General features: G+C 42.1%; 1 protein-coding gene across 1 annotated transcript in view; it reads left to right on the forward strand.

Moving 5' to 3' along the window:
- Positions 1 to 116: 116 nt before the first annotated feature.
- The window catches only part of LOC140191650 (protein LSM12-like), a 37218-nt gene continuing 16634 nt past the window's right edge, over positions 117 to 20700 (forward strand). Inside the window, exons 1-3 of the mRNA XM_072249247.1 lie at positions 117 to 286; positions 9437 to 9680; positions 14661 to 14794. Of these exons, the coding sequence (XP_072105348.1) occupies positions 9503 to 9680; positions 14661 to 14794 (312 nt within the window). The 5' untranslated portion in view covers positions 117 to 286; positions 9437 to 9502. The remainder of the gene's footprint in view (positions 287 to 9436; positions 9681 to 14660; positions 14795 to 20700) is intronic.

Genomic DNA, 20700 nt, shown 5'->3' on the forward strand with positions numbered 1-20700 from the left:
AAGGCAAAATCATACGCTCCTTGAAGTTTCAACCTCTCAACGCTGACGTCGCTGTTGATGTCACTTGTCGGACGAATGAAATCGTTTAGTGAAATATCCGTGAAACCTGGAGAATGAGATCGTGATCTTGCTAAATAGCCTGATCTCACTGGATAAAGATCGCAAAGGTAAATGTTAATAATTGCTATCTTAAGAGGGAAAAGCAACAAAAATGTCGGAGATACCTGGTAAGGAAGGCAACATTCTGGAAGAGAGAAACGCTTCAGGTCCTTGACCATCAAAAGAGGTAAACTCTATTTCGTTCTCCACAGATGCTGCCTAACTTGTTGTATCTTCCTTTTTTATATAGTTTCAGATTTCTGGCATTTCTAGTAGTTTGCTTTTGATATTGATAACAATCCAGTTGGTGCTTTTGGGTCAACTGTAATAGGCCAAAGCCTTAGATTCATACAGCACAAAACAAGAGCCCTTCACCCACTGTGTCCAATCTAAGCATCACATATCAATCCCTTTACCAGCATTTGGTCTGTAGCCTACTCTGCTGGTGATTCATGAGCTTAACACAAATTGAAGGAGAAAGGTATTCTGATTGTACACCTCTAAATGGTGGTAAAGTGGCACAGCTAGTAGATATGTTGCCTCACAGCTCCTGCTAACAGTGTTCTGTCCTAAACTCTGCATAGCAATTGCATGTTCTCCATGTGATAGTGAGAGGTTCTTCCAAAAACATCAGGTTTCGTAGGTTAATTGACTGCTTTAAACCTGGTGTGTAGATGAATGGTGGAGGAGATTGATGGGAATGTGAAAATTAAATAGGTTAGAGGAAGATTAGAGTAAAAACAAGTGCTTGATCGTTAGTGTAGACTCGAGCGGCCAGTGCTGTATCTTCTCTGTGATTCAAATATGCACCCTGGCACTTCCTGACTGGAATCACTGAGCAGAAGATGGATTTTTTGAATTCTGAATTTTCCTTTGTTTCTCTTTTCTAAATTATTTGCATGGTTACTTTCTTGAAAAGATATTTGCCACTGAAACCACACAGGAATCCTACAACAAAAACAAACTTCACACTCTGTTTATTCCAACATAAACAGAAAGGACAACAGTTTGGAATTGGTATTGGTTTATTGTTGTCACATGTACCAAGATACAGTGAAAAGCTCAACTTGCATAATAAAACACACAAAATGCTGAAGGAACTCAGCAGGTCAAAAAGGAATAAAGAGTTGATGTTTTAGGCCGAGACCCTTAATCAGGACCCTTCATCAGGATCCACTATAGGAAGAGGTACAGTCAACGTTTCGGGCTGAGACCCTTCATCAGGACTGACGAAGGGTCTCGGCCCGAAACGTCGACTGTACCTCTTCCTATAGATGCTGCCTGGCCTGCTGTGTTCACCAGCATTTTTTGTGTGTGTTGCTTGAAATTCCAGCATCTGCAGATTTCCTCGTGTTTGCCCTTCATCAGGATCACTGGTCAAGGCCCGAAATGTTGACTCTTTATTTCTTTTCATAGATGCTGTCTGACCTGCTGAGGTTCCTCCAGCATTTTGTTTGTGTTACTCTGGATTTCCAGCATCTGCAGAATCTCTTGTGCTTGTCTTGTATACTGCTCATATATTGAGACAAAACAAGGTAAACCAATAACAGGATACAAAATAAAATGTAACAGCTACAAAGAAAGTGCAGTGCAGGTAAACAATAAGGTGTAAGCTCACAACAAGGTAGATTGTGGTGTCAAGAGTCCTTCTTATCATACTAGGGAACCATTCAGTAGTCTTATAACAGCAAGGTAGAGGCTACCCTTGAGCCTGGTCGTACATGCTTTCAGACATTCAGCCTGATGGAAGAGGAGAAGAGAGAATGTCTTTTTTGAGACATTGTAAGTGTTGTTACTTCAATGTACTCGTGTTATTTTTCCTGTATAATATAACAATAAAAAGATTTGAAAAGAAAAGAATGTCTGGGGCGGGTGAAATTTCTAATTATGCTTTATTGCCTGCTTTACTGAGGCAGCGAGAAGTGTGGACAGCACCATTTCAAGGTGCTATGGTTATAGAAATCTGTTATAAGTGAAGAAGTGCTGTAGAACTATAAGGATTTATGAATGATATAGATGATAAAAAAGATAATATGAAAAGGGAAGCAAAATTATTTCATGGAGAACTTGCAGAGACAAGTGGAGTTATGTGGAAAGAAAATAATTTAAGTCCAACAAAAGCTACAATAATTTTAGAAGTATATCAATAAAGAGAGTTGTTAAAACAGCAGAAATAGCAGAGATCTTTTATAATACTTTGCTTTTGTCTCCGTGAGAAAATAACTCAGAGTCAAAAAATAATATAACATGTCAACCAAGGTGCCCACCTAGGCTAGTCCCACTTGCCTGAATTTGGCTTGTATCCCTCTGAGCTTTTCCTATCTATTACTTTTTCGAGTGTCTTTTAACTGGCGTTATTGTACCTGCTTCAACTACTTTCTCTGGCAGTTTGGTCGACATGTGCATTGCCTTCATGGAGAGTGGAGAGAAGATGAATCTTTAAGTGGTGAAGAGGAAGATGTTGAGTAAAATGAAAATTCAGATAAATTAGTTTAATAAAAAGAAGAGAAGATGCCAAATCGCAATAGGATATATTCCAAGAGCCTGAGGGAAACAATGCAGTAGATTACCAAGACCTTATTGAATGTGGATGTGTGCTGGAATACTGGAGAGTGAAATAAAAAGTGGCAGATGGAATTCATTAGTAAAAAAGTGTGAAGTGATATATTTTCATAAGAAACAGCCGTGGCAGAGAGAGATGAGCTCAGTGCTATGGAAGAAGACTGAAGATATGACAATCTCTTCAGCTTCTCCATATCCTAGCCCTCATGCATTCAGGAGTAGACACAAGTGACAAAGATATTGTTGATTTTAATCGGAGAGGTATAGACCATTAAATTCCTTAATTTATCCCATTAGCTGAAATAGCTAAAGATAATTCTTTCTTCATATATGTCTTTGCAGGATAAAAATGCTTGTACACGAAGAAGGCAACGTGAGGATTATCAGTCTTCATTACCTGACCTCTGGGAAGAAAAAGATGCTAGGCTACTGTGTTAATGTACTCAAGGTGGATGAGTCCATACCCAATGTGTGGGTGGCGTCCAGACCTTGATGTTAAGGGTGGGAGTAGTCAAGCCAGATGAACATCTTATCACTAGATATCTTTCAATATTTGAGTTTAGGGCAGAACCCTAGCTTTGCTGCCTACATTGTACCTCAGCACTGGTAATAATTCAAAGCATTTTTCCAGAAGAAATTGATGTTGTCAACTGTTCCTGAGTTTGTTTATTTATTTAGAGATACAGCTCAGAATAGGCCTTTTCAGCCCTTCGAGTCGCACCACCCAGTAGCTCCCAATTTAACCTGAGTCCAATGAAGGGACAATTTACAATGACCAATTGACCCATGAACTGGGACGCGTAAAAATCTAGACTGATACTGTTAAAGGTGTTGAATTTTGGATGATACACTAAACCCAAGATTTCACTTGTTCTCTCAAATAGATGGCAATACACTGTTTTACCCATTACCTGCTACAGGCCTGCTACATACGTGCAAATGAACGAGAACAAAACCGGTCAAACTCAGAGGAGATCATGTTTTGCGAGCTGTTAGTGCACATGCGCCGGTCGGGCATGCAGCCTGTTACAGCCGTTCTGATCGGATTCTTACTTTTTTCTTCTTACTTTTTAACCTACGTTATTTTTTGTGTTTTTTTTCCTCACGATAACATGTCGAAGCTGCACCGTCTCTAACATGCTGGTAGAGAGAGTTTTATTTGGGTTTTTAGCGCTGGAAATAGTTACATCCCGACACGCGAGACAGAAGCATGGTCACATTGTTCATTCCAGGGACCAGCTGCTTGCGCTAATGCCGGCCGGTTTAGCGAGCAGAGCGGCGGACACCCCTGCTGAAATCCGGAGGAAAACACACAGAGGATGCAGAGGGGTATCACAAAGTCGAGGAAAGAGGATCGGGTCGAGACAACAGAGACTTATGGAGAAGAGGAATTCGGTAGGTAATAAAATGGATGAGTTCCTGGCGCTAGCCAGGCGTCAGAGAACATTTCGGGAGTGCAGTGTTATGTGTTTCACTGGAACGGGGCTGCACGAGGACATATCCCCCGATCAAAACTTTTCCATGGATGGCTTCCAGACCGTTCCGGCTGACTGGAAGTGCACTGAGAGCGGTAAGCGTAAAGGAGTTGGGTGCTTACTGTTCTGGTTAACAACAGATGGTGCAATCCGGGTTATATTACGATCGAGGAACATGTTTGTAGACCGGATAGTGAACTTTTTACTGTCGGACTTCAGCCATATTCCACTGAGATACAACACTGGGCGGCATGGGGGGTCGTTCCTGCCTGTGGCCATCGAACTTGCAGCTCCTCCCGTGGAGGGTCAGACACCCTGAACCAATAGACTGGTCCTGGAGTTTTTTCCATCTGGCATAGTTTGCATTTTGTTGTTTGATTGTTTGTGGTTTTTGTATTGCTATATTTATGCTCTATTCTTGGTTGGTGCGGCTGTAACGAAACCCAATTTCCCTCAGGATCAATAAAGTATATCTATCTATCTATCTAAAATGAATACCTCTATATATAAAATTTAGTACTACCATGTTGTTGTCACTGGGCAAAAAATTTGTAGAGCACGAGATTTTTGCGCGCACTGGTCATTACAAATTAGAGAGAACGTTGATCAGGAGATGGACACAGAGTCTATAGAAGTGAGGCAAAGCAGCATCAACTTCATGGACCCTATACAGATTACAGAGGAGTAGGTGTTTGCTAACTTGAGGTGAATTAGGCTGGATAAATCCCCAAGGCCTAACAAGGTGTTCTCTTGGACCCTGTGGGAGGCAAGTGCAGATATTTCTGGAGCTCTAGCAAAGATATTTAAATCATTCTTAGCAACAGGAAAGGTACCAGAGAATTGGAAGATAGCCAATGTCGTTCTGCTGTTTAAGAAAAGCTCTAAAAATAAAACAGGAAATTATAGGCCGATGAGTCTGACATCAGTAATGGGAAAATTATTGGAAGGTATTCTGAGGGACCAGTTATATGAGTATTGGATGGACATGCACTGACTAAGGATAGTTGGCATAGCTTTGTGTGTGGTAGGTCGTGTCTAACCAATCTTATAGAGTTTTCAAGGAAGTTACCAGGAAGTTGATGAAGGTTACTCAGTGGATGTTGTCTACATGAACTTTAGCAAGGCATTTGATAAGGTCCTGCACAGGAAGTTGATCAAGAATGGGTTTTGGCACTCAGCATTCAGGATGAGGTAGTAAATTGGATTAGACATTGGCTTTGTGGGAGAAGCCAGAGAGTGATAGTAGATGGTTGCCTCTCTGACTGGAGGCCTGTGGCTAGTGGAGTGCTGGGTCCGTTGTTGTTTGTCATCTATATCAATGATCTGGATGATAACGTGGTTAACTGGATCAGAAAATTTGCAGATGACACCAAACTAGGGAGTGTCATTGATAGCAAGGAAGTCTATCATGGGTTGCAGCAGGATCTGGACTTGCTGGATAAATGGGCTGAAAAATGGCAGATGAAATTTAATAAGTGTGTGGTGTTGCACTTTGAGGGGACTAACCAGTGTAGGACTCACACAGTGAGTGGTAGGGCTCCGAGGAGTGAGATGGAACAAAGGGATCTGGGAATATAAGTCCATCATTCGTTGAAAGTAGTGTCACAGGTAGATAGGTTCATCAGCAAAACTTTTGACACATTGGCCTTCATAAATCAATGTAGTGAATATAGAAGATGAGATGTTACGTTGAAGCTGTATAAGACATTGGTGAGGCCTAATGTGGAGTATTGTGTAGCACAAACACTTGAAAATCTGCAGATGCTGGAAATCCAAGCAACACACACAAAATACTGGAGGAACATAGCAGGCCAGGCAGCATCTATGGAAAAGAGCAAACAGTCAGAAGTTTTAGGCCGAGATTTTTCATCAGGACTGGGGGGAAAAAAAGATGAGAAGTTAGAGCAGGAAGGTGGGGGGAGGGGAAGAAGAAGTGAAGGTGGTAGGTGAAACCGGAAGAGGGGGAGAGGGTGAAGTACAGAGCTGGGAAGGTGACAGGTGAAAGACATAAAAGGCCAGAGAAGGGAACCTGATAGGAAAGGACAGAAGACCATGGAAGAAAGGGAAGGAGGAGGAACACCAGAGGGAGGTGATGAGCAGGTAAGGAGATAAGGTGAGAGAGGGAAACAGGAATGGGGAGTGGTGAAAGGGGGACACTTACCAGAATTTTGAGAAATTGATGTTCATGCCACCAGGTTGGTGGCTACCCCGATGGAATACAAGGTGTTGGTCCTCCAACCCGAGTGTGGCCTCAGCACAACAGTGGAGGAGGCCGTGGACTCTCATGTCGGAATGGGAAGTAGAATTGAAGTGGGTGGCCACCAGAAGATCCTGCTTTTCCTGGCAGATGGAACATAGGTGTTCAGCGAAGTGGTCTCCCAATCTACTTCGGGTCTCACCAATAGAGAAGAGGCCACACTAGGAGCAGCAGTCACAGTAGATGACCCCAAAAGACTCACAGGTTAAGTGTCGCCTCGCCTGGAAGGACTGTTTGGGACCCTGAATGGTAGTGAGGGAGGAGGTGTAGGGGTGGGCGGCACTTGTTCCGCTTGCAAGGATGAGTACCAGGAGGGAGATCAGTGGGGAGGATTGAATGGACAAGGGACATGGAGGCTACGGGGGCAGTAGGTGAGGACAAGAGGAACCCTATCCCTGGTGGGGTGCCGGGAAGACAGAGTGAGGGCAGATGTACACAAAATGGAAGAGATGCGGGTGAGGGTAGTGTTGATGGTGGAGGACAGAAAATCCCTTTCTTGGAAGAAGGATGACATCTCATTAGTTCTGGAGTGAAAAGCCTCATCCTGAGAGCAGATGCGGCAGAGACGGTGGAATGTAGAGAAGGGGAATGGTGTTTTTAAGAATGACAGGGTGGGAAGAGGTATAGTCCTAGTCGCTGTGAGAATCAGTGGGTTTGTAAAAGATACCAGTCGATAAACTGTCTCAAAAGATCAAGAAAGGGGAGGGAGGTGTCAGAAATGGACCAGGTAAATTTGAGGGCAGGGTGGAAATTGGAGGCAAAGTTGATGAAGTTGACGAGCTCTCCGTGGGTACAGGAAGCAACCCCAATGTAGTTGTCGGTGTAGCATAGGAAAAGTTGAGGAGTAACACCAATGTCGGCTTGGAGCACAGACTGTTCCATGTAGCCAACAAAAAAAACAGGCATAGTGGGACCCATGCGAGTGCCCATGGTTATATCTTTTGTTTAGAGGAAGTGGGAGGAGCCAAAGGAGAAATTATTGTTAGTGAGGACCAGTTCCACCAGAAGGAGGAGAGCGGTGGTAGAGGAGAACAGGTTGGGTCTGTTGGCTGGAAAGAAGAGGAGAGTTTAAGGCCCAGCTGATGGAGGATGGAGGTGTATTGGAAATGGATGTCCATGGTAAAAATGAGACAATTGGAACCAGGGAACTTGAAGTCATTGAAAAGATCCATGGCATATTAAGTGTCACGGATGTAGGTAGGAAGGGTCTGAACCAGGAGGTATAAAACAGAGTCAAGGTATGCAGATAGAAGTTTGGTGGGGCAGGAGCAAGCTGAAACAATGGGTCTACCTGGACAGGCAGGTTATGGATCTGGGTAGGAGGTAGAAACAAGAGGTAAGGGAACTATGAGGTTGGTGGGAGATCCCCGGAGTTAATAAGGTCCGTGATGGTGCAAGTGACAATGGCCTGGTGCTTCTTATTGGGATCCTGATCAAGGGTTAAGAGGAGATGTCTGACAGTTGTCACCTGGCCTCAGCAAGGTCAGTCTGCCAGACTACTACAACACCCCCACCATCTGTGGGTTTGATGGTGAGGTTCAGATTAGTGCAGAGAATTTGGAAGGAGTGAGGTTGGAATTGGAGAGAGGAGTGTTAAAGTTAAGGCAGTTGACGTCTTGTCAGCAGTTAGCAATGAAAAGATCCAGAGCAGGCAGAAGACCAGGCTCATTTTTTTTAAACAGTGCTGATGAAGAGTCCCGACCTGAAACTGTTTACTCTTCTCCATAGATGCTGTCTGGCCTGCTGAGATCCTCCAGCATTTTGTGTGTGTTGCTTTGAATATTAAATACAGGTGGCTCGTCCAAAATTTCTCAGTATAAATTTCATACACCCATATTATACCTCTTTTGTTACAGTTTAGTGGGATGACTCCATGTATGTAAAACTAATCAGAATATTAAGTGACAAAGCAGACCTTTCGTGAACTATGCATTGAGTGGCAGCGATATGCCTTTAATGATGCGATAATGCAAGAGATGATCATTTAATGCCTTCCCTGATCTCTTCCTGACATTTTTATTGAGAACCAATTGTCAAGAACATTCACCTATTGTCCTCCCCTGCATAGTTTCAATGAGACGGAATCAGAATGCTCCACACCCATTGATTGGTTTCAATAGCCCTAAAATATCAATTGAAGTTACATTGTGAAGACATTCGTTATGTGTCTTCAATTTGATAAACATCTGTTAGCCATAATTTCATAACTCCAGAATAATACCTAATGGGAAGAATCTATTCTCTGGTGCTCAGTCACAATGAGGATGCACAGCTTGATTCACCGGAATGCTGAGGAACGAATCTTTGTGGATTTTGAAGGATAGCTTTCACGATCGAGTGCATTCGGTAGCAGTTACTGCGACGCTATTACAGTTTAGGACTTTGGAGTTCAATTCCGGCGTCCTCTGTAAGCAGGTTTGTACGTTTCTTCCCGTCCAAAGATGTACCGATTAGTAGGTTAATTGGTCAATGTAAATTATCCCGTGATGGTGTGGGTTGTTGGGCGGCGTGACTTGAAGGGCTGGAAGTACCTCTTCTGTATCTCTAAATAAATAAATACATACATAATAGCGATACAATCATAACCTCACTTTTCAATTTTAAATAGGCTACGGAATTCAAATATAATTCTATTTTATTCAGAGTACATGTGTTGAAAGGAAGATTGTTGTTTTTTTCCCCATGTGCTTTGTGCCCTTGTCCTCCTGGGTGATGAAGGTCACGGGTGTGAGGTGCTTCCTTTTAATTTCAAAAATAAATTTTATATTGAAAATACATATACAGAAAGAAAAGAGTGCAAAAACCTTTTATTTTCCTTGTGTTATTTGCTGAATACATTCAGTAGTTAACATGTTTTTAACTATAACACCAATATCACCTCTAAGCCACAGTGAGAGGCCGTTGTGCACTTTGTGGATGGTATAGACTGAGTGCTCATTTTTATATTCCACTGTTCTGCTGATTAGGGCTTTGAAGGTTGCCGATTTACTTTCTGTTTCTGGGCACAAACTAACACAGTGCTGCCATGACTTTCTCACTGCAGACCTTGAAGAGTCCATCCGCCTTCCTCCTTGATTGACAGACTGCCGTCCGCCTCCTCCCCTTGCGCATGCTCAGGTCGGCTGAAAGGCTGCTGGGTAAGCGCTGCTGGCCCGGCAGTAACAAGATGGCTGCTCCGGGAGAATACTTTAGCGTCGGAAGCCAGGTTTCCTGTCTGACGTGCCTGGGCCAGCAGCTGCACGGGGAGGTGGTTGCCTTCGATTACCAATCCAAGATGTTAACTTTAAGTATCCTTTGTCTGGAGTGCGCGGCGATTCGGACGAAGCACGGTAGGGGATGTGTAAGTCAGCGGGTGCAGGCCCAGCGAATGCGGGGATGGAGCGGCCTTCGCCGGTGTCCTGCCAGATAGTGGGTTAGCGCATGCGCTCACCTACCCTCTGGCCTCTGCCACAAAGTGGTCTTCTTGAGAAACCATAATCATTGCCCGTAACCTGCAAAATACATCCCTTGCCATTCTCTGCTGTGATCTCCCAGAATTCCGGATTGAATCTAATCTTTCACATTTTAATTGTCACCACGTTGTTTGGCATAAGGTGAGGTTGGATGGACACTATGTGGCAGTTCGGTGGTTGCATCATGGCCCTGCTCATTGTATGAAAAATCCCTTATGTGGCACTTGATTATAGCAACTGTTAAGCGACGGTAGAGTTGCGTCGATAGAAATCCTTAAATTATATATTTAAAAAATTTGGCCAAGGGTTGCCTTGGCACCGTGGGGTTGCATTCCAGTAAGGGTAACAAACTGCTAATGTCGTTACCATGGGTAGGGCAAAGCTTGAGTACGCCGTCTTGGTTTTCTGTTTGCTGTTAAATTCTACCAAATAGGTAAATCGCAACGCAAATGGCTCCGAATAAACAAATGATTTTTTTTATATATTCGTGAAAGGTATCGAAAGTAGATTGAGATGATCGGCATGCAGTTAGTTATTTTGGGAAGAATATTTTTCGTAGTTTACATCGAGTAAGTGCTTGCTCAGGTTAGTAAAGCTATAGTTTCAGATCTGCAAAGCTACTTTTATTTAAAATGCAGTTTTAAACAAGGTTGTGTTCGACTTGGTATTTTCCAACAATGTGCTACTTTACTGTTAATGTGCTACTATAACTAGGGTATTGAAGTATGGGTGTTTTAAATTTGCACCTAAACCTTTGGGACTTAATTAGGATTATGTTGAATTTTAAAAGTAATAACTTGTTTTGTATAGTATGCATAGTAAAATCTTGGGTTTATGCAGAAAAAAAGGTAGAACTGCAGGGAAAGAAATTATAACGGTTGACCAAAAGCTTTGTAAACCAGATTTTAAATATAAAGGAGGAAAGAAAGGTGACATTTAGGTAAGGAACTACACAGCTATTTTGTTCCTAATGTATTAAAGTAAGGAAGTGAGGCATATTAAATAACCAGGATTGGAAGCGTGTGGGATTCATGCAGGTTTGTGAGACTAAAGAGAAAGTGGAGGCTGTGAGCATACTGGGAATAGAACTTGAAGTTGGGAATTTTAAAAATGAGCTGGTGGCTCAGGTCAATGCCCAAGTGCTGAAAGAAGATTGGATTTGAATTTGGGAATGTGAATTTGGCATAGGTAATGTCATAAAGTAACAGTCTTTCAAAGAGATGTGGCACAAATAACAAGTTGAAATGATACTGAGATTGTCAACAATTTAGTATGGTTTAAGGTGTCTGGAGTGTGGATGTGGTGGTTTTGGAATGGAGTTTGTATATTTCTCCACTTGTATATTAAGAACAGATGGTAAAGCTTGTAGCCTAACCCAAGATTTGTGTTACTCTAGCACATGGGTTTTCAGCTATCATTGATGTGTAGTCTTTTAGAAAATGCAAGGACAGTTCATTTGAAAATGTGCACTCATTTTCACACTGTATAATGGATATATTGGACTGAAAGGCTGTTGCACCCATTCATCAATAAATGCATGGGTTTGAGGATTTGGTCATGATTCAGACATTTGTTAGCCGTGGAGCACGTAGGGAAATGTTCTTGAGGTGAATAGTCATTCTGTGAATGATGCCATACAAATCCCAAGTTTTCTGATTTTATACAATCGGAGGAAGTTCATGCAGATGTTGAGACAGAATCACTTAGGTGGAAAAATCTAAAGCTGTCAGATTCAGCCTCAAAGTGCAGTTAAACAACCTGGGATTCTTGTCTTCACAAAGACCTTTGAAATTCTGAATCTTTTCCTAGTGCTTTCCCCAAAATATTCTGGATGTTTTAAGTTCCATGATACCTGCACCTACCTATTCACCTCCTCCCTTGCCTCCGTTCAGGGCTCCAAACAGTCCTTCCACATGAGGCAACACTTCACCTGTAAATCTGTTGGGGTCGGCTATTGTAGCTAGTGCTTCCAATGCGGCATCCGCTACTTGGTGAAACTCAACGCAAGTAGGATTTACTCGTAGCCAACCTTTTTAATTCGTATTACATTCTTGTTCTGACATGTTGGTCCATGGCTGCCTCTTTTGCCATGATGAGGTCACTCTCAGGGTGGAGGTGCAACATCTCATTCCATCTAGGTAGTCTCCAACTTGATGGCATGAGCATTGATTTCTCCTTCTGGTAATTTTTTTCCTCCCCCTTTTTCTATTCCTCACTCTGGCCTCTTCCCTCTTCTCCAAAACTTTCCCTTTTGCCCCTCCTTCACTTTCTCCCATGGTCCACTCTCCTCTCTGATCAGATTCCTCCTTCAGCTTTTTACCTTTCCCACCCATCTGTCGCCACCTAGCTAGTCTTCCTTTCTCTCCCACAACCTTTTTATTGTGTCTTCCTCCTTCCTTTCCAGTCCTGAAGAAGTGTGTCGGCCCAGAATGTCAACTATTTTTCATTTCCATAGATGCTGCCTGACCTGCTGAGTTCCTTCAGCATTTTGTGTGTGTTATTTAAGTTCCATCTTGAATTAGCATGTGGTTCTGTAAAAGAAAGTAAACATGTAAATGCACAGATCAGGCAAATTAATAAAACAACAGAACTAGGTAGATAGTTACAGTGAATGTATCTATTAAACTTGACATTGCAAAACTGATATTTTGAATTTAATCAGGCTTTTAGTTTGTAGAGTAATATCTTAGTTTTTAATTTGAACTTCGAATATTTTACATGTTGGATTAGCGATCAATTTTAAAATAATGTGTATGTTAGCAGGATAGATAACATTTCAGGCCTGCCTAAAGTAATTGAATATAAATCAAAAGTTTGTATAAACATATTTTCTGCAGGATCAGTTTGAAGTAAGCTCCACTTTCTTGTTTTCATCATCTGTCACTGGGAATTCACTTTTGATGCTGGGTGACATTGTCAAGCTTTATACCCATTTTTAAAAAAATGGCCTACTAGGATTTCTTCCATGCTGACTTCAAACCTTCACTGTCATTAGTGAGAAGGGCAAGGGCAGCAAGAGAATGGGAGAATCGCCATCTTCAATTGCTATCCCACAGCATTCTGAATTGGCCTCCTGTATATCGGTGAGACCCAATGTAGATCGGGAGACTGCTTTGCTGAGCACCTTTGCTCCATCCACCAGAAAAAGCTGGCTCTCTCATTGGCCACCCATTTTAATTTCACTTTCCATTCCGACTGGTTAATCTGTGGCCTCCTCTACTGATGCGATGAGGCCCCACTCAGGTTGGAGAAGCGATACCTTGTATTCTATCTGGCTAGCCTCCAACCTGATGGCATGAACATCGATTTCTCGAACTTCTGATAATGCCGCAACCCTCCCCCCCCCAACTCCTTTTCCCTTTTCTCTCTCCCCTCTCACCTTGTCTCCTTACCTGCCCATTACTTTCCTCTTGTGCTCCACCACTTTTTCTTTCTTCTGTAGCCTTCTGTCCTCTCCTGTTAGATTCTTCCTTCTTTAACCCATTATCTCTTATACCAATCAACTTCACAGCTCTTTTCTTCACCCACCCCCCTTCCCAGTTTCACCTATCATCTTGTTCTTCCTCCCCCTCTCCCACCACCCCCCAACCTTCTAACACTGACTTTTTTTTCTCCAGTCCATAGATGCTGCCTGGCTTGCTGAGTTCCTGCAGCATTTTGTGTATATTGCTTGGATTTCCAGCTTCTGCAGATTTTCTCTTGTTTGTAAATATTGGATAATGCTATTTCCATGCAATTGTTTTGAATCAAGTATACATCAATACTACAAAGCCAATTTTTTTTAAACAAAGCAGTCTGAAATATTGTGCAATGTGTAACTTGTCTACAACATTTGTAAATTTTAGTTGGAAAAGATGGTGCTTGGGTTTGAAGAAACGCAAAGACTACAGATGCTGGAAATCTGGAGTAACACATCACTGGAGGAGCTCAGCAGGTTATGCAGTATGTATGGAAGGAGATGAATGGTCGGTGTTTAGGGCTGAGACCCCTCAGGACTGTCAGAAAGACTACCAGGAAGGTCAGAAGCCAAAATAAAAGGGTGGGGTGTTCTGGCTCCATGCAACTTTCTTTCCATTCCTGGTGAAGGGTCTTGGCTTGAAATGTCAGCTGTTCATCTCTCTCCATCTTAGAGTATCTATTGTTGAACAATAATGGTACTTCAATTTTTTCCTTTTTACAGATTTATTGAAATTTGGCAGTGGAGATGGGCAAAGGGTGGTAAAGTGGTGCAGTGATTGCTGTTTTTAAACGCAAACAACAGGAATTCTGCAGATGCTGGAAATTCAAGCGACACACATCAAAGTTGCTGGTGAACGCAGCAGGCCAGGCAACATCTCTAGGAAGAGGTGCAGTCGACGTTTCAGGCTGAGACCCTTCGTCAGGAATAACTGAAGGAAGTTCTTCAGAAGGGTCTCGGCCTGAAACGTCGACTGCACCTCTTCCTAGAGATGCTGCCTGGCCTGTTGCGTTCACCAGCAACTTTTATGTGTGTTGCAGTGATTGCTGTTGTTGTCTCAGCTGCAGGAATTGAGGTTTGTTCCTGATCTTGGGTGCTGCTTCATTCTACCATTCTTCCTACCACCATGAGGGTTTCTGCAAGGTTCTTCACTTTCCTTCCATTTGCCAAAACTGTAGGTGTATGCTGATGAGGATGTAACAAGGAATAAGTTACAGCGCTACAGGGAAATGGTGACTGGTACTGTTGGGATATTCTGCTACGAGCCAGCATGAATCCATTGAACTGATTGAACTCAGATGCAATATGTGTATTAGTAATTACCATTCATTATTTGTATTCCTTAACCATTTTCTCAGAATGTCCTTCTTCCAGTGGGAAGCCCAACCATAATGATGTTCTACTGATTAATTTAGCTTATGTTTCGGATGTTAAAACAATTAATGATCGCACAGAAACTCCACCACCCTTAGCTTCACTGAATGTTAGCAAGGTAAGAATCTTAACTAAGGAAAGATAACATTTTGAAATTTTTGATTATCTTTACTTATCCTTAAGATTTGCAAAAAAAAAAAAACAGGATTTTACCAATGTGTATTTCAAATATTCAGGCAACCATTTGAAACAAAAATGCTTAAATTGATATAAACTTTTCCAATTAGATGTGCTATGAATTTGTACATACAAAATTAACTTAGTTTTACCGCAAGAGCATGACTTTAAATTTATCTTTGAGTAGTCCTACCCTCTGCTGTTGGTCACAAAATAACTTGGGATACTCTAATCCTACTTGCCAAAGACTTTTCATGGCCCTCCTGGCTCTCAATTCCCTTCAAGTTCTTTACTAGTTTCTTTATACTCCTCAAGGGCACTCTTTGCTTGTAGCTTATTTAACCTTGTATGTTTCCTTTATCATGACTAAATTCACAACTGGTCATCACCCAAGGTTCCTTTCCCTTTCCCTTTCCATCCTGTCAGGAACTTGCTGGTCCTACACTCAGTGCAGTTGGTCTTAAACAACCACCATGTGTCAGATATGGACTTGCCCAAAAACAGCTGCTCCCAATTTACTCTTCCTAGCATCTGCCTAATACTCTTCTAACTTGCTCTCCCCCTGGCCAGGCTCATTTCCCAGTGCAAAGTTTATTATGGGCTATCACACAATGTTTATAGAGTGTATTGGATGCACCTAACAAATTCTACCCCATTTATCCTCTTGCAGTAGGGAAGTCTGAACCTGTATTGGGGAAATTGAATTTATCCACTATAACAAACCTGTAATTTTTTTTCTCAGCTTTCCCAAATCTGCCTGCAAGATGACTGGCAAGTCCATCTTGCTGGTCTCCCAAATGCTCGATTGTACGTATGGATGTCCATAAGTCAGGCGTTCATAACCTGATGAGGACCTTCATTTATAGATGTTCAACTGCATAGTTTTTGCCTATACCCGAAGGAACGTACTTCTCCATGGATTCCTTCCAAAATGAATTTAACACTTTTCTTCAATCTTGATAATGTTTTCTGTTTTTAAAGAACGGTACAGGCACTTCAGACCACAATGTTGTGCCAGCCTTTTAACCTACCCTGAAATCAATCCAACCCTTCCCTACCTCTGTGTGTCTGTGATGTTCCTTATGCAACTTGAGTGTGATTATCTCTGTGTAGCTCCTATCTATCACCTCATTCTCCGGAATGAGCCATAGGAAACTGAAGCTGGATGACCTTGTGTGGTCTCAGGCGTGAGTCTTGACAAGCAACTGTTGATATGATCTCAAGCTCTGTTGAAAGTCCACTTTGGCAGTTTCATCACTTGCATTAATTTTCACAGCACAGAAATGGGCCCTTCAGCTCATCTAGTCTGTGTAGAACCATTTAAACTGCCTAATCCCTTTGACCTGGACCACACCTCTACCATCTATGTGCTTATTCAAATTTCTCTTGAACGTTGAAATCGAGTTTGCATGCACCAGTTCTGCAGACGGCTCACTCCACACTCTCATGACCCTCTGAGTGAATAAGATTCCACTTGTGTTCCCTTTAACATTTCACCTTTAACCCATGACCTCTAGTTGCAGTCCCCAACTTCAGTGGCAAAAGCCTGCTTGCATTTACCCTATCTATACCCCTCATAATTTTATATACCTCTATCAAATTTCTACTCAATCTTCTATGTTCCAGGGAATAAAGTTCTAACCTGTTCAATCTTTCCTTATAACTCAGGTCCCCCAGTTCCAACAATATCCTTGCAAATCTTCTCTTTCCACTTTCAACCTTATTTTCAGCTTTCCCGATGGTAGGTAATCAAAACTGCACATGATACTTCAAATTAGGCCTTCTCAACATGTTGTACAACTTCAATACCTCCAGTATTCAGTACTTTGATTTATGGAAGCCAATGCGCCAAAAGCTTTTTTTACAATTCTATCTACCTGTGCTGCCACTTTCAGTGAATTATGGACCTATATTCTCAAATCCATTTGTTCTACCGCACTCCTCAGTACCCCACTGCTCATTGTGTGAGACCTACCCTGGTTGATCCTGCCAAAGTACAGCACCTCACACTTGTCTGCATTAAATTCCATCTGCCAGTTTTCAGTCCATTTTTTTTCAAGCTGGTCCAGATCCTGCTGCAAGCCATGATAGCCTTACTCACTGTACTACACCCCCAATCTTAGTGTTATCTGCAAATTTTCTGATGCAGTTAACCATATTATCATCTAGATCATTGATATAGGTGATAAACAACAACAGATCCAGCACTGATCCCTGTGGCTTCCATTCAGAGAGGCAACCATCTACTACCACACTCTGGCTTCTACAAAGCCAATGTCTATTTCAGTTTACTACCTCATCTTGAATGCCAAGCAACTTTATGACCAACCCCTCCATGTAGGACCTTGTCAAAGGTCTTGCTGAAGTCCATGTAGAAAACATCCACTGTGTTGCCTTCATCAAATTTCCTGGTAACTTCCTAAAATAAAACTATAAGATTGGTTAGACATGACCTACCACACACAAAACCATGCTGACTATCCCTCATCAGTTGCATGTCTATCCAAATGCTCATATCCGGTCCTTTAGAATACCTTCCAATAACTTTCCTACTACTGATGTCAGGCTTACCAGGCTATAACTTATTGGCTCCATCTTGGAACCTTTCTTAAACAACGGAACAACATTAGCACTTCTCCAATCCTCCAATACCTTGCCTGTTAAGGATGGTTTAAATATCTCATTTGCCTTCCACAGGGTGCGTGGGGACACCTTGTCAGGCCCTGGAGATTTATCCATCCTAAAGACTGCAAACACCTCCTCTAATCTGTATTGGGTTCATAACCTTGCTGCTTTACCTCACTTCTATAGACTCTGTGTCCATCTCCCAAGTAAATAAAGATGCAAAAACTCCATGAAAGATCTCCCAATCTCTTTTTGGCTCCACACACGGATTACTGTTCTAACCTTCCAGAGGACCAATTTTGTCCCTCACAATCCTTTTGCTCTTAAAATATTTGTAGAATTCCTTGGGATTCATCTTCACTTTATCTGCTAGGGAAACCTCATGCTGCCTTTTATCCCTCCTGACTTTTTTTCTTAAGTGTTATTCTTGTTCTCAAGTACCTCATTTGTTCTTGTCTGCCTATACCTGCTATGCACCTCTTCCCCCCCCCCGCCCCCCCCACCCACCCAAGCTAGGTCCTTAGTATCCCTTGAAAATAGGTTCCCAAAACTTGTTATCTTTACCTTTTATTCTAACAGGCATATATAAGCTTTGTACTCTCAAAATTTCACTTTTGAAGGCCTCCCACTTACAAAGTACACCTTGTCAGGAAACAGCCTGTCCCATTCCACACTTGCCAGATCGTTTCTGATACCATCAAAATTGGCCTTTCTCCCATTTAGAATCTCAACCCACAGACCAGACCTACCTTTTTGCATATTTATTTTGGAAACTAACGGTACTATGATCAAGATTCAAAGTGTTCCCCTGCGCCAACTTCTATCACCTTCCCTGTCTCATTTCCTAATAGGAGATGCTGTATCGCACACTCTTTTGTTGGGACTTCTATGTACTGGTTAAGGAAACTTTCCTGAACGCATTTGACAAGCTCTATCCCATCTAGTCCTTATGCAGTAGGAGAGTCCTAGTCAATATGTGGAAAGCTAAAATCATCTACTAAAACATCCTTGTGTTTCTTGCAGCAGTCTGTGATCCCTCTACAAATTTGTTCCACTAAATCCTGTGGACTGTTGGGTGGTCTGTAATATAGCCCCATTAACATGGTCATACCTTTCTTATTCCTCAGTTCGACCCAGAAAGCCTTGCTGGGTGAGTTCTCCAGTCTGTCCTGACTGAGCACTGCCATGACATTTTCCCTAACTAGTAACACTGTCCCTCCCCCTTTAATCCCTCCCACTCTCACATCTAAAACAGTGGAACCCCCAAATATTGAGCTGCCAGTCCTGCCCCTCCTGCAACCATGTTTCATTAATGACTACAATATCATAATTCCATGTGTTTGTTAATAATGCCCTGAACTCACCTGCCTTTCTTGCGATGATACTTGGGTTGAAATGTACACAGCTCAGGACGTTAGTCACACTATGCTCAATCTTTTGATCTCTGACTTTGTCTGAGGTGTTAAGACCTGTCTCCACAGCCTCTCCACTATCTGTTCTGGTACTCTGGTTCCGTTTAACTCCTCTTTCCCGCATCTCTTCCCCACCCCCAGATTAGGTGCAAATCGTCTTTTCTGTACAGGCTCCACCTTCCATGGAAGAGAGTCAAATGATCCAAATATCTGACTCCCTCTCTCTGCACCAACTCCTTAGTTACATGTTAAACTGTATAATCTTCCTATTTCTGGCCTCACTGGCACGTGGCAAGAGTAGCAATCGTGAGATCACAACCCTGGAGGTCCTTCCCTTAACTTAGCACCGAACTCACTTTGCAGAACCTTGTCACTAGCTATGTCATTGATACCTACATGGACCCATGACCTCTGGCTGTTTACCCTTTCACTTAAGAGTGCTGAGAACTCAATCCAAGATGTCCTGGACCCTGGCATCTGAAAGGGAACATACCATCCAAGAGTCTCGTTCTCGTCCACAGAACTTGCTTTCTGTGGTATACCTGTTGTTGAGGGGGATGGCCACAGGGGTACTCTGTACTGGCTATTTAACCTCTTTTCCCCTTCCTGACTGTCAGCCTGTTTTCTTTGTCCTGCACCTTGGGTGTAACTACCTCTCTATATGTCCTATCTATCACTCCTTCAGCTTCCCAAATGATCTGGAGTTTATCCAGTTCCAGTTCCAGCTCCAACTCAGTGTGGAGTGTTAGAAGCTGCTGCTGGATGCACTTCTCGCAGGTGTAGTCGTCAGAGGCACTGGAGATCTCCCTGCCTTCTCACATCCTGTAAGAGGAGCATTCTACTGTCCTAGCAGAGCAAATGTAAAGGAAGAAACACAATAAACTGGGGCTGGAAAATCCATCTATAGCTTTTCACTTTCTCTCACTCGAGCCTCTCCTCACTGAAGTCGCAAAGAACTAAAGCCTCAAGATCCCCACTCTAACGATAGCAGCTCCACTTGCCCCTGTCGTATTTTAATTTGTTGCCAATCGTGATTGCTGATTAGCTGCTGCTCAAAACAACAATCTGCCATGAGTCGATGCCTTATATACTCAATCGGTGAAACTGGGTGAGCTATGTCTTGTGTTTTGGATCTCTGATTGCCCATTGTTATAAATTTAAGCTAAACTAGGAAATTGCCAGATATCCTTACAATTTACATGATGGTCCCATAAATGCTGATTATTTAGTTGTCAGTACAATTTAGTAATTTGTTTATTTGCAGCAATGTTAGTTATCTAAAGTTGAAGCCCTTGGGGTCAGTTCTGTTGAGAAATTCTAATTTAGCACAGATCTAGAATTGCGTTAGGCTGTCCCAGTCTTTATAGGTCACCCATCTTCTGGATAAATGGAACTACTAGAAATTGTGCCATAATTAAAGTTTTCTGAATTTCAGTCCAAATTGCATTTGTCAATATTGTGTGTGTGTTTTTTTAAAGTACAAATTTATAGAATGTTTGGAAAATTTATCAATTTAACAATTATTTTAGTTTCAAATGATTATCATGACATTGATTACTTGACATTTAATTTGAACTGTGATCTATGTTTATAATTTTCCTTTGAGAGAAGGAAGTGGTGTGAGTCCCACTTTTACTATATTTCTGGTCTTCATCAGCTTCAGAGTATTGCATTGTTACAGTATACTTTCTGCATCAAAGCGAATTATTTACCCTTTTCTCCACCCAAGGTGAATTTGGAAATTATTGTCCTGCAGATTACATACTGCATTCTTGTATTTCTTTTGAGTACTAACATTGTTACATGACTC

The sequence above is a fragment of the Mobula birostris genome, chromosome X (genome assembly GCF_030028105.1).
Source record: "Mobula birostris isolate sMobBir1 chromosome X, sMobBir1.hap1, whole genome shotgun sequence".
NCBI lineage: Eukaryota > Metazoa > Chordata > Chondrichthyes > Myliobatiformes > Myliobatidae > Mobula > Mobula birostris.